General features: G+C 37.4%; 1 protein-coding gene across 1 annotated transcript; it reads left to right on the plus strand.

Annotated features, from left to right (window-relative positions):
• Positions 1-1,046: 1,046 nt before the first annotated feature.
• Positions 1,047-9,281, plus strand: LOC128855176 (nuclear pore complex protein Nup133-like). Its single transcript, XM_054089876.1, has 13 exons — positions 1,047-1,755; positions 1,821-1,992; positions 2,075-2,599; positions 2,657-2,843; positions 3,910-4,023; positions 4,099-4,744; positions 4,823-5,030; positions 7,237-7,349; positions 7,413-7,978; positions 8,038-8,390; positions 8,470-8,658; positions 8,725-8,941; positions 9,006-9,281. The coding sequence occupies exons 1-13, from the start codon at positions 1,628-1,630 to the stop codon at positions 9,161-9,163; spliced, it is 3,576 nt and encodes a 1,191-aa protein (XP_053945851.1). The 5' UTR covers positions 1,047-1,627; the 3' UTR covers positions 9,164-9,281.
• The last annotated feature ends 5,929 nt before the right edge of the window (positions 9,282-15,210 follow it).

The raw sequence follows: 15,210 nt of genomic DNA on the forward strand, positions 1-15,210 counted from the left end.
ATATAGCAACCATGTGATATAAAATATATATATATGTATAATATATATATATAATAGATATGTATATATATATCACATTATTCCAAAAGTTATTATATATATATATATATATATTGCCTGCATTGGGCAAGGCGTGATCATTAAAAGTGGTGGCGCTAGACCAACAACAACGTTTTATACATAGAAATATCACGACAAAAGAAAGTAGAAAAAAGTAAAAAAACGAACTATGTTGCAAAGCCGAAATGAAGTTGGACCTAGAAGCATACGATGATAGTGCGAATGGAACGGCGTTTCGGCATGTCAATTTATGCTGACATCCGAATGTACACGGCGAATAGGAAAAACAAATCAGCTGATTGTCCGATACCACCCAGGGCGAATTGGGTATCTAAGGTGGCGCCATTATAAAACAGTGACTTTATTTTCAGCGATTTAGACAAGTCTGACGTCAGCTCTGTTCGCAATACTAAACAAGTGAACAAAACAAACAAAAGTAGTATGAATTACATGTTTGTGAAAATTCAGTGAATGGCTTGGTAATGTTATGATTTGTGATGCTCCTTCCTTTTTACTGTTTATTCATCCTCTTACGACACGGGGGAGTTCGGAAGGCGCAATCGATATTGTATCATTCTTGGATACCACCTTCAATAGATTCGCCTTGAGCGGTGGTTAAATAATAAATAATTTGTTTTTTTTTTTTTTTTTAAAATAAATATATTTATAAATTGTTGTAGTTGAATAAAAAAAATTAAATTAAAAATACTTCATATATAAATAATTAACTTAAAATTAACTTGAGTATCTAGAAATGCAGGGAAAAATTAGAATACAACGTAAATATGTCCTATATCTATTTTAAATTATACCTACTTTACTTGCAAAAACAATCGTGCATTTCCCTAGCAGCCTTCGGATGTTTGTCATCGTTAATATCTTTCGTTTGATTGAAAACCAATATAGAGCTTAGAACTTTCTCCCACAAGAGAAGAAAATAAATGAAGCAACTGTCAAAAATTGCTTTAAGATAAGAAATACGAATAAGAAGCACAAAGTGTGTCGCCGGTACTGGAGACAATTCTCTTCTCTCTTCCCTCCTTCTCCGACGAACAAAATGTACCCTTTCAAATGTTTCCGTGTGTAAATGGGCACTAACTGGGCAATAGGCGATAGCCCGACATTCCAGCCAAAGATGACATTTCAGCTGGAGGATTGCAATTGTCGATGTTGCGAAATTAAATATACTGCCGACATTGCGCAGAAGCAGTGATGCCACTTAAAAATATAACGTTACTTAAGGAAAGAAAAATAAAATTATAATGCTGTTTAAATGTAATAACATTAATGTATTGTGAAGAAATAAACACATTTTTTTGATTTTCTAAACCAAAAAATGCCACTATGAACACGCTGCTAACTATTTCGCTGCCGCGCGAAATTAATTAAAAACGATGGTTTTAAGACAACATTTGCAGACAAGCTAATTTTCCGTCGTTACGTCTGGTAGTGCCGTCGCCAATGTGTTTATATTATCACGCTGGCGCGAATGTTCGTAACAACTGTATTGCGGAAAGAAATAGCTTATTTCAATTTTGTGTATTATAAATAGCAAATTATATAAAAAATGGACAGATCTTTGCAACAGCTATATACCACGATGCCGCGAAACTCCTATACCGCTCGAATGCGGTCTCAGCAGTCTTCCAGCAGGCCGGTATCTCCATCTATAAAAAAGACTGGTATTAGCCAAGGGTTTGTGTTGATTTACCTAAATATATTCAATAAAAGTATCTAATTGGCCTTTTCCCAAATGTTAGACGTTTTAGTCTGTCGGCTCGGTCAAATCCTTCAATTGCTGGAATTCGATCGGAATTTAATATGGTTGAAAGTTTCGGATTTCAATTACCGGTACTAGTTAATGAAGCGCTAACTTTTAATGAAAAGAATCAAAATGTGTCAGTCCGCTGTTCCCCTAATGGGTGGGCCTGGGTAAGTAAACAATGATGTTTTTAAAAGTGAATGTTTATACGTGTATACATACAAGATATGCACACATTTTTTTTCATTTTAGGTGGTGTATGGTCGCCGTCTGCTTATTTGGCAATATAAGGACACAAGACGCTCAGAAGAAAACACATCACCTCGCACCCCCAAGGAGTTGTTGCGCAGTCAACAACGTCGCGGAGCTGCTATGGCTCAATGCCGTGAGCTCACGTTGCCCCACTGTGATATTGGTCATAAAGCTTCTTTGGTTAGCGTTTTCCTTGGCGAAGGACAGCAGATGGCATCGTGTGTTGCGGTTTCCCCCACTGGCGATGCACGCTACTGGGCCTCTATTGCACACGATGGCTCTTCTGTGGATGTTAACGGAATATTAGATGGTCAAGAATTCGATCAAATGCTAAATATGCCACACCAACAAGGTTATTTGCTGGTGACGACTACTTGCAACTTAGTACTGTTGCAGCTGCAGCTGCTTAATGGACGACACGTTCTGCAACATAAAACCATACGGCAACCCGCTGGTTTTTTGGGCGGCATCGGAAAGAAATTTTCAATTATAATGGGCATGAACAGTGGTAGCGATAAAGAAAATGTAAGAAATGTTGAATCTATATACAAATATTTTAATACAATTAGTTCTTTTCAACAGAAATTCGTTGGCATTGCTAGTGAGGCAGGAACTAGTGGTGAGGCTTTTGTTACGGTGCTTGCTGATCGTTGGTTTCAGCGTTGGCGGTTGGCAAATGGCGGTACTGTAGAGCAGATGCTGTATGAAGATAGCGAAGTTATTCGCAAAATACGTGATGAGTTTCAACATAAGTTCTGGAATATAAGAGGTATGCTCACCATGGTTGATTATTTAATTTTCTTGTCAAGAGAACTTCCTAATCTACTGGGATTACTTGCAAATACATTCTGTTAAAAAAATATCGGGAATTGTTCGTTTAAAAAGCGCGCGTTACGCATATGACTAAATTTTTTCTGCTGGAATGTTGGTACAACTGTCCTCTAGAGTGTAGCTGAGTTTGAGCGTGATCTGGCAATTAGCTTGTTTTTGGCATTTAATTATATCAGTCAACCGCAGGTGTGCTCTGCGATTTTCACTATGGATAAAAATATCGAACAAAGAATTTGTCGAATCATAGAAAATGTTGCAGAAAGTCTATGTCGAGTGTGATTTACGTGCTTACGTGGGTATAGAGTTTGACATGCAATCCAGTCAACAAGCGTCTGAATGTCTGAATGGCGCTATCCACATGAGCCAAAACTCAAAAAACCACGTCTAAGTCGGTGAAAAGTGAAAGCCATACTACTAGTTTTCTTTGATTATCATGGTGTTGTGCACTCGGAATTCCTTCCAAATGGTTCTACGATAAATAGAGAATATTATTTGGAAGTTATGAGACGTTTGAGAGAGAATGTGCGTAGGAAACTGCCCAATTTGTGGAAAGCAATCTCTTGGCTCTTGCACCACAATAACGCACCGTCTCACAAAACTCATAATGTGAACAGTTTTTTGCCCAAAAACTCGACAAATATTGTTGAACAACCACCGTATTCACCGGATTTAGCCCTCTGTGACTTTTTCCCTTTCCTTAAACTTAAATTGCCGCTCCGCGGACTCCGCTTTGAGTCGATAGAGGCCATTAAGGATAATTCGCTGAAGGAGCTGAAGATCTCTTTAAACGCGTTTAAAAGGTGCTTTGATGACTGGGCTAATCGTTGGCATATGTGTATTTCTTCGAATGATTAAACAATTATTTTCCGTTTTGTTGAACAATTCCCGGTAGTTTTTTGACAAAATGTATTTCTCACGCAAATCACAATGCATGGGTGAAATTTTTTTTACTAAGTAATTAATGTTTTTACTAATTAATAATATCACTTATATTCATTGTTCAGATAGTCCGGATATAAATTTAAATCTTTTGGATATGCATATTTGTGATGGTAAAATTTATGTGCTCGCCGGTGCTGTCAATACAGCACACGCTCCTCAAATACACTATGGCGTTGGTAGGTTTATTTAAATAAAACGATTGTTTCCGTAATGACAATATTGCTAAACTATTTTTTTTTTTTAATATTTAGCCATCGTTGTTACGGAAGCCGAATCAATGAAGCTACAAAGTTTCATTCCACTTAAACTTACGCAATTTTACAATATTGGCACTGAAAAGGATTGTCACAATTTGCGCTTTATCGTTACACGTACTCATCTCTTCTTCTACACCGAGAAGTATATTTACCCATTAAATCTGTCCAATCCGGCAATAGCTGAAATGGAAGCTGAAAAAATCGAATTTCATTTGCAAGATGATCGTATATTAAATGCTGCTGTTTGCGGACACTTACCACTATTCTTCAGTCGCACACACGGCTTAGTTTGTGTAACACCTGGTGATTTTGATACAATGGATTTTCTAAATTCCTCTTATGCGATGGGACCCAGCGGAACTACAACGGTTGATATAACTGGTTTGTCATCTATTGGCGGCGAACAAAGCGCACTATACAGTGGCCAGATTAATGATGGCAATCTGTATATGTTTGATTTGGATCCAGATGCGATGTATAATGAGTTTAAAGATGAAGTTAGTCAATTGAAGGCTGCTTTTATCTATCGTCTCAAGCAAAACAATAATATGTGTAATACGATATTGAATGAATTGCTGCGCAATATGTCAGAAGGACAGTCAGGTTCCACAGCACTCTCAGATGCCAACCAATTGGATAGGTGCGTTACAAAATGCATTTATGTCTATTTTATTAATAAAACAATCATATTACATATAATTTATATGTGAATATTTAGAATTGTAATAACGATTGCTGAAGACTTGGCTGAAGATTTACCTGCAGCCGATCCACGTTGGGAACAACTGTGGACAGAAGGTGGGCATAGTAACAAACATGCTTTGGGAAGTTCATCATCCTTACAAATTCTTACACAGTTGAAGGAGAAAAGTCTAGCGCTACGACATTTCGTTGATTTTCTACATAACACAGGAATTTGGGAAAAGGTATGTGATAATAGACGGCAGATGCCGAGGGCGAATACACGAGCATTTATGCCAGGAAAAAGTTTTACACAACCATCGAATTCATAAGCACAACATCAAGAAGCCGCTACCCGAATTGGCAATAAAAGCCAAGATTGCAGGCGCCAGTCTGATGTTATTGTTATTATACAATATTTCCCCACCACTACGATTTCTTCTCATATGTATACACCCCGTTAAAAAATTATGAACACAACACTTTTTTTAATACAGTTCATACTACAACAAAAACCATATAACGCAAAGTTTTAAACTTTGTAGACAATTTTTCATCGAAATTTTCAACTTATAACCAGAATTTTTAAAACTTTTGTGGCTATGCAGATGAATAATACATTGAATTTCAGTACAAAATAAAAGTTTCGAGTGATTGCAGAATATAAAATCAACAGTATTGTGTATGTTTTATACATATAAGCGCTTACCTAAACAAATTCTGGTTAAAGAGTTCAAAGTTCCGATGAAATTATGAAAATTTTTGTACAAAGTTTGAAATTTGGCGTTATATGGTTTTTGTTGTAGGCAGGTAGGTAGGGTGGTTGTCGTAATGACACACTTAGACCTGTCGTAGATCCATTGTAATGCCACTGGAATTTACCCTTACATTATGGGTTCCTTTTTAAACCATTCTGCAGATTTTAAGAGCAAAGTTTCGTTAGTTTTAGATGCGCTATATCTGCTACATCTGTTAAGAATGCACTACCAAGAGTGCGAAGCTTCTTTCTGGCTAAGCCTTCACAACCACATAGGAGATGTCTGATTGTGCCCTCTTCTTCTAGGTTAAGACAGCTTCTACAAAAATCGTAGTATGGGAGCCCGAACCTTCTGGCGTGGTGACCTATTAAACAATACCCAGTTAATACACCCATCAAGTTTTTTGTAACTTCTCTATTAAATCTCAACAGACTTTTTGAGCGACCGCTGTTCCATTTCGGCCATGTCTATTTGCTTAGTTCGCATGTAGTGAGGTTTTGCCGAATTGTATTGCATGGTGAGGGTTTCCCTATGTTTATTAGTAATTTGCAAGTGGCTATAGGCATAGGTATCAACGTCTTATCCAATTGGATATCAAGAGTTGTACCAATTCAAGCAAGCCCATCTGCTTTGCAGTTTCCCACTATATTTCTATGATCTGGCACCCAGATAAGGTTTACTTTGTAGTATTTAGGTACGCCATTTAGAAGTTTAAAACTTTCTATGACTGTTTTTAATGAGTGTGCTCTGGGTTCTAGTGCTTTTATAGCTACTTGACTGCCTGGGTAAATGAAGACATCATTTGTGGATAATACTATTGTTGTTGTTGTTGTTGTTGTAGCAGCATTACTAAACCCTGTCAGTGTAATGTAAATCACCGGTCGTCTTCGTCTAGTTCATCTAATGGTAGGCCCAGGAAACGTGCTGTTTCGACAGGTGGGTTCCAGAGGGAAAGGGGTGTTAGGTGAGTGTGTTTGATGGGGCATGTGGAAAGGTGGTTAGTATTGTGCGGGGTGCCTTCACATGTTGGACATAAGTTTGGTATGTCGGGGTCAATTCTGGATAGGTAGGAATTAATTCTGTTACAGTATCCAGAACGTAATTGTGCCAAGGTTACGCGGGACTCTCGGGGTAGCTGGAGTTCTTCATCTGTTGTGTGTGGTGGTTGGACGGCATTCGGGGGTCGGGAGTTTAGGAAGGTGGCAGCCGGTTCTACGTTACCGGTATGACTCGGGGTTTTCCCGACCAAGGGCTGCCGCCCCAGTAAACTAGCCCTGTCTAGTGTACCGTATCCTACCCGGATTTATATCCGCCCAAGGTCTGTCACTTCACCAGCATTCCTCGTATATGCACGGGAATGTTTATGCTGCTACAACAACAACAACTAGATCCCTTTCTTCTCCTCCACTACATCAACAGCATTGGATGACCGTAGATGGTTTTTTTTTGCTTCCTTTAAGTTTTGTAATTATTCGCAGGTGTGGTCTACATTATGGTATCAAAACGGCACTCTAGTGCTACTTGTAGTGTACCCGTGGTACTACTGCCATCAAACCTACCTACCTACTATAATTTTGCAACAGGTTATATACGAGAAGAAATCGTAGGGATACGAACTAATAGTGGTTAGGGCAAGTATGTTAATTAGCAGTATTTATTTCTAAATTTTTATTCTCATTTCTCTTCATTGTAGCTCGATGCAGTGCCGAGTGGGGGCGGTAGCGTACTGAAGCCTACTTGTTATATACTGGCAGACATTAATGAAAAACTCGTTGGGGCCATTGCCTTGCGAAGCATACAAAACAAGTAGTTACATGTTATAAAAGCAAAATTTCTTATATTTACTATAAATATTTTTACCTTTTCCAGGTATGGGAAAATTATCGATGAAGCCATCAATCGCGTGGTTTCCACTTGGCAAGAAAATCCTTGTGGGAATCTGACTGCCCAGGATATATTTTATGTGCGCCTATGCAAGTTTCAGGAAATTTTCCAAGCACTTTCCGATCTCGTAGACAACCGCATTGAGTCACAGCAGCAGACAACTTTGTTAGCTAGTCTTATAAGTGATATAAATAGCATTGTCTTGCATGTTATAAATGAGGTGCTGGATAGTCGCGAACTGAACTCCTCATTATTTACGCTGCCACAGGAGAAGGAAAATTCATACGAATATTTACCGTGGACAGCAATGTCAGGCAGTGTTGGCGTGCGCGATACATTGTCACATTTAATAGACTCTTCGGTCCGTTATGGCGCACATTGTACCAACGAGCCTGAACTAAAACAACGTTTGTATAAACAAATTTACGAGATAATAGATGCTGTATTGGACGGGAGAAAAAACTATCTAGAGAGTGTACATGATTCCGAAAAGTATAATGTGTTGTTGCAGCAGTTTGAATCACAGCGTAGAGATTTAATCTCCATCTTGAGTAAGCTATATGAGCGTGCATATTTGTAGTTTGTTATATAAAGAATGTTTTATTTTAAGTCGATGATGAACAATATGAATATGCTGCAAAGTTGGGAGAGAAGTATCTGGATTTCCAAAGTTTGGTGGTTATTTGTGATGAAACTAAGAACCAGGATCGTCTGGATGGTTATATTAAGAAATATGAAGAATACGAATTTTCGCAATTTGCAATCAACTGGCATTTGCGACAAAATCGCCAAGGTGAAGTGTTCGAACGTTTTAAGGGCAATCAAGCTGCGCTATCTCAGTTCATGCGCGATCATCCAACACTTGGCTGGATACAATTAGTTTTTAATGGCGATTTTGAACGCGCATCCAAAATTCTACTACAGTTGGCGCAAAACGAGATCGAGTTTGTGCAAAGAAAAAAGGTGTGTTGAGGGGGAAAAGAGAGACATAAATAATTTTTTATCATTTATGTATTTTTCAATTTAATTTTGTCCATAATAGTCCATGCTGTCTTTGGCAAAATTAGCCGCTTTCGCTTCAGCCGACTCAGATTTAGCCATACAAATCGAAAGTATAAATGCAGAATTGAATATAATCGATTATCAAGAACAGCTGAATGAAGCTCTATTACAAAACTTTGGTTATGATGTGGAGAATCCAAAAGTACTTAAAGTGGATGAAATAATAAATGTAATGCGAGTACTTGTTTACTAATTTTTTTTTATAATAAACCTCTTCTTAATTGTACATCTTCAGCTTCTTATATCTGAAGAAAATGAAACTGCAAATGAATTTGATTTTCGGAAAGCATTGGAGCTGCTCAACTATTTAGACGAGCCGTACGATGTGCGGCATAAAATTTGGTGCGCGTCGATATTGCGTGATAATTGGACTGCTTATGATACCAACAATGCCATGGACTATCTGCAAAATTTGCTGTTTTTCAAATTGGTCGAAGTGTGCCATTTAATGGGTAAGCTCATTTATAGAGGTCCAAATAATTTTATTTGTTACATTTTTTACTTTTGTTTTGATAGACGGCGATTGTGAAACCTTCCTTCCTCCAATAGATGATTTTCTTAACAGCCATGAGTTAGGTGATTTAGTGCACAACACGTCGTTTCAATATCTCTTTAAGCTAACCTATGAATACATATCGGATGCATTTAAAAAACCAGCTGGCATGGAATTGTGAACTTGATGCAGTTGTTAATGGTTACTAAATAACTTATTTTTGTATTGAGAATTAATAAATCATTTTATAAGATATTTAAATAAAATAAATTTAATATGAAATAAATAAGTTAAAGAAGCTTAAACATAAGCCAGTAAATAATTAAGGCTTGCACATAGAGTATCAGGAGAACTAAGCAACCTTTTTTGTTGAGTCATAAATCTTTTTTTCTATTTATGTTTATGTTTATGTTTATTTGTTTCTTCCTTTAATTTTAGGATATTGAAACATAAATAAAATTCAGTATTTTCGGTTTGAAATGGCAAAACGACCACTGTGCAAAAACTGAGCAATTTTTTCGTCCTGAAAATCTTGTAGATCTATTACGAGCCTTCTTCCAAAAATATAAACGCTGAAATGTGTAATTTTTTTAAATTTTATTCGGCCGAAATCTGATTAACTGATGCTTAAGAAATAGAGCCTTGGCCAAAAGTATTAGGCACCCCACTAAAATACAAGTAATTTCAGATGTGCCTACCAAAGTGGCCGCTGCTTTTGGCAAATGTGTGTGTCTTTAATCTTTGATTACAACAATAAGTTGCTTTATTAAAGGTAAACTTTAAATATTCTAGCATTTTTGATTTGGCAGTCAATGTGTGAAAAATCTTTAGTGCAAAATTGTCAAGGAGATATAAATAATTTATTTTTATCGAAATGTCTAAAAAAAGTCAAATTTGTTACGACAAAAGAGTGAGAATTCAAGTTTTAAGTGAAAAAGGGAAGTCTCAGGCTGAGATTTCCAATTTGGTTGGATGTGTTCGTAAGCGATTTGCAGAATCAAAATCCCACCGATATAAATCAAAAAGTGGAAGAAAACATCTCACTAGTGTACGGGAAGACCGAAAGTTTTTGCGCGAGTCTCTTAAGGAACGTAAAAATTCTCTTCTGCCCTTGCAGCTGTCTTGTCGGAAGAAATTGGAAAAACCGTTAGTGCTCGAATAGTTAGAAAATGTTTAAGAGAATCAGGTGTTGAAGGAATGCAAAGCTCAGAAGAAATCGAAGAAAACGTTTCGAATGAGCTCTCCGATAACAACATGGATGTGAAATCCAATTTCTATATTACATAATATTCTTCTTCTTCTTGATGGGAGAAACCATGTCTTTCTGCACCTGATCTATCCACCGTAGAGGAGGCCTTCCTCTTCCGCTCCTACCATCAGCTGGTACTGCATCGAATATTTTCGTAGTCGGAGCGTTTATATCCAATTGGACGACGTGACCAGCCAACTAAGTAGCTGGATCTTTTTTCGCTACGCTATGTCTATGACGACGTTAAGCTCATTCAGCTTATTGTTCCATCGCCTACGATACTCGCCGGGCAGATAAAACCCTAAGAAGACTCTCGCAGGCGCGGTTTTGTTTATTTTGCGGTTTATCCGTGTGTTTATGGTATTAAATGCACTTTGTGGAAGCCATTTTGATGTGTAGAAGGACTTCAAGTGCCTTAACTACTGAGGAAAAGAGCGATGTCGCACGTTATGACTCCCCTTGGTTGGCGGGGGGGCCAATGGAAGCTTTCGCCTTTATGAAAGGCTGTGTTCGTAAATGCAACATGACGCGCAAACTACAATTGCATAACAAACAGAACGTTCAGAAATGCCAATATTGCAGCACTGCAATAATCAAGCGTTCAAAAAGACAACAATTCTATCAGTTGTCACTCATAATTTCTATCAAAAAATTGTTTACTGCATTTAACTACGATGTCTGATGAAAAGTAAGCAAAACTGTTTTATTTTAATTTTTGTATTGAAATTTAGTTAAATTATGTTAATAATAATTGTATAAATTATTATTTTTAAATTATTAGTGAAAATCTCAGTAATGCGGAGACACAGTTATTGCTGAGAGTACGGTTGAATATGGAGGACGAGTTTAAATCGGGTAGAAGGGAAAAAAATGTATTGTGGAAGAAAGTTTTGACCGAAGTTAAAAATGTAAATCCCAATACAAGACTGGACAGCACCACAGCGCAGAGAAAATGCTTAAATCTCTTGGTAACGTACAAGCGCATTAAGAAAAGAAATAATTCTTCCGGTAGAGAAGCTACATCCTGGAGGTATTTTGAAGACTTCGACGAAGTTTATGGTACAAGGCATTCAATGACTCCGCCAACAGCAAATTGTTAAAGTGAAACTATAAATTATTAATTTTCATAAAACTTATAAAACCTTACTTTAAAAGTGGCCCAATTCATTCGGAAATGGGAATAGAAAAGGTCCTCGGGAAACGACTTTATTGTTTTAATAAACGATTTGTTTTTAGGTATTTTTCTTTTTAAAGACAAACATTTGTACTAAAAATTTTTCTCTTTGACTTCAATAGCCTTCTTTTTCTTAAATTTAAAGAAAATCTATATTTTCTTTGCTCACAAATTTCGTCTAGTGTTAGATTCAGCAAAATTTCCATTTTAGTATTATACGCGTTCAAAAATGCAAACAAACGTATTTGCAAATTGTCAAAAATTGTATAAGAAGCATCAAATGTCAAACTTGCAGTGTTGCCACTGATGCTTATGCTGCAAGTCATGTTGCATTTACGAACACAGCCAACACCTAAAGCGCATCGCTGAGAACAAGCTGTGCACTGTTGTTTGGCAGGTTGTGTAACCGTCGAGAAGAACGCTGCTTGGAAGAACAATGATTTCGTCAATCGAAGGCTGAAATATAAATTATAAGCTGAAAAGGCTCACGCATCTTTTCGAGTTCATCACAACCACCGTGTGGCACGATTTTTTAAAGTATTACGTTCGATGTGAAATCCTGGCAACGTTGACAAAAGTTTAGCATTCTAAATGTTTGAGTGACTGCTTTATTTTTCTCTATGTAATTTTCATTAGTAAATTACAGCCAATATCGAGATTACCAAGGAAAATTTTTATAGAAAACTCCATTACTTTTATTTACATATTCACCTTCACCAATTTATGCAAAATAAGGGCATGAACATCAGGGAACACCAGAAAAGCCTACAATCAACGAATTTGATTGCCACTCTACTTTCTTTGTGCTTCTTCGGTTTTACTCTGGAATAGGGCATACTCACCATCCTTCGCTAGATGCAATCAGAACGGAATCGTTGAAATCACTGCTTTGCTGTTGCGTTTGCTACTACTTGCATATACATTCCGTCAAAAAAGTACCGGGATTTGTTCAATAAAACGCAAATAAATGTTTAATCATAAAAATTAATTTTGTCGCCTTCAAAATAGGCTCCATTCGAAACAATACACTTATTCTAATGACTAGTCTGGTCATAAAAGCACCTTTTAAACGCGTTTGAAGAGATCTTTTTCAGCTCCGTCAGCGAATTATCCTTAACGGCCTCTATCGACTCAAAGCGGCGTCCGCGGAGTGGCAATTTAAGTTTAAGGAAAAGGAAAAAGTCACAGAGGGCTAAATCCGTTGAATACGGTGGTTGTTCGACGATATTTGTCGAGTTTTTGGTCGAAAAAGTATTCACAATATGAGCCTTGCCAGCCCCATGAGTTTTCTTTCCACAAATTGGGCAGTTTCCTACGCACACTCTCTCTCAAACGTCGCATAACTTCCAAATAATATTCTCTATTTACCGTAGAACCATTTTGAAGGAATTCCGAGATTCTGAGCTAACAACACCATGATAATCAAAGAAAACGAGTAGCACGACTTTCACTTTTGACCGACTTTGACGTGGTTTTTTGGGTTTCGGCTCATGTGGATAGCGCCATTCAGCCGCCTGTTGACTGGTTTGCATATCAAACTCATATACCCATTCATCATCTGTTATGATGCGCTAGATAAACGTTGGGTCCGAATTCACTTACTCAAGCATTTCTTCTTTTTATTTTTTGAAAGGAATTCAACTCTCTTGGAACTAGTCGAGCAGCCACGCGTCTCATGCCCAATTGATGGTGTAAAATGTTGCAAGCTACCTCCCTCAAACTTAAATGATGGTTTTCCAGCACCATTTCCTTGACTTTGTCGATGATTTCATCCGTTGAAGACGTTGATGGGCGACCAGATCCACCAGACGACCAATCTTCCACGACTTCTCGGCCCTCTGCAAAAGCCTTATACCACTCGTAGGCACGTGTTTTTGATAAAGCACACTCGCCACGAAATACCGATCTCTTTTAATAGTCAATAAGTGGCACTAATATGGTTGTAGCAGCGTAAACATTCCGCATACATGTAAAGGGGGATGCGGCTGTGAACGTCTTTGGCTGGATATAACACATGTGAAAAGGGCTTAGCAAAGAAAATATGTTTTTTTGTTAAAAATTAGTTTTATTCATCAACGCAATTTCCATGAAGAACAATCCAATCATTCCAGCGCTGCTCTAACATTTCAATACCACTTTTGCAGAACGATTTATCTTTTGTTTCAAAATAGGCGTCAGTTTCAGGGATAGCCTCTTCATTCGTGCGAAATTTCTTACCGGCGAGGTAAGGTCTGCGAACAGTCAGTAGTCGCTGGAGGTCAAATCAAGCGAATACGGTGGATGTGAGAGCAATTCGAAATTCAATCCATGTAGTTTCGCCATTGCTTTGATTTACTTGTGACAACGCAACGTGTTTTGATGAACCAAACTGATGAGCGAATGCAGCACCCACTTTGAATAGAGCTTTCTCATAGTTAAATGCTAATGCAATATAAAACCAACAACCTCTTCTTTTGCTATCTTTACGATGCCAGCAAACTCACGCAACTTCACTTTTGGATCATACAAAACGATTTCGTGCACTTTTTTGATGTTTTCTGGTGTTACCGTCTCAAGAAAGAGTTGAATGCAATAAAACTAGTGCCATCTATATGTTAGGCCCGGGACTTTTCAGCCCATGTGTTAAATCTGCTCCTACGTTTCTGCTCCTATTTCCTCATTTACTGCTACAGGCCACAAAACCATCAAATTATTTTCTTAGATGCATAATTTCACCTTTAAATCGCCGCATAGTATGAACTGATGCAATATATATTTTGTCAATTATGGCTCACTAAAGGCATCTGGCGTAAAATATTAAGAACTTTTACGGCCTTACAAAAGCCACTTACCAATTGCTCTTTCCTGCGATGCCTTTCAATGGCATTTTAGTGGGCGAATTTTTCATATTCGTATAAATAAGCCCTTAATCCTTTGAATTTTATAAGTGCGCGTTCTGTTCATAAATATAATATTTATATTCAATATATAAGTAGGTTGAAGCGATTCTTTGTAAGCTATTTATAATGGTTTGAAGCGTCGTACAACTTCACGCCATCAAATGGATGGGGGCCGCTTGGAAACACCGCGTGTTTGTGTGTTTTTAACCTCCAAAAGTTTTCTCTTTCTTTTTTCCTTCACTTAATTTTTGCATTTTTTATTAATATTTATTTGAAAATATAATTTCATACGCCAATGTGCTAATTAAGTTAGGGTTATATACATATGTACGAGTATACAAGGTGAAGTCCAAAATAAACAAAACTCGCGCGATATATATAGTTTTTGATGGTGCCATCTTTTTAATGAGTTAGTGCGTTGGAAGTTACATCCCTAGCTGACTTCCAGTGAAAGCTTGGTGACATTTGGTTCAGTGGAAGCGAAGTTATTGCGTCTATAGCGTCAGTATGTTTGTGTCATCGGTACAAAAATGAGTTTCGAACAAAGAGCTAATATCAAATTTTGTTTTAAAATCGGTAAAACGTTTACCGAAACATTTGACTTGATGAAAAAAGTTTATGGCGATGATTGTCTATCTCGTGCCAGAGTTCATGAGTGGTTTATACGTTTCAGAGATGGTTGTGAGGACATAAATGACAATGAACATACGGGTCGCCCAAAATCAGTAATCACCGAAAACTCCATCGGAATTGTTCGTAAATTAATCAAAAATGAACCGAAATCATTGTTGAAATTCGTGGAATCGAAGTTGAATATCTCTAAAACGTCGATTTATTGCATTTTAATTGATCATTTGGGCTTACGAAAGGTCTGTGTACGTTTCATTCCGCACTGAGGATCAAAAATTGACCTGAAACACTCATTC

Source organism: Anastrepha ludens, chromosome 2 (genome assembly GCF_028408465.1).
Source record: "Anastrepha ludens isolate Willacy chromosome 2, idAnaLude1.1, whole genome shotgun sequence".
In the NCBI taxonomy this organism is placed as follows: Eukaryota; Metazoa; Arthropoda; class Insecta; order Diptera; family Tephritidae; genus Anastrepha; species Anastrepha ludens.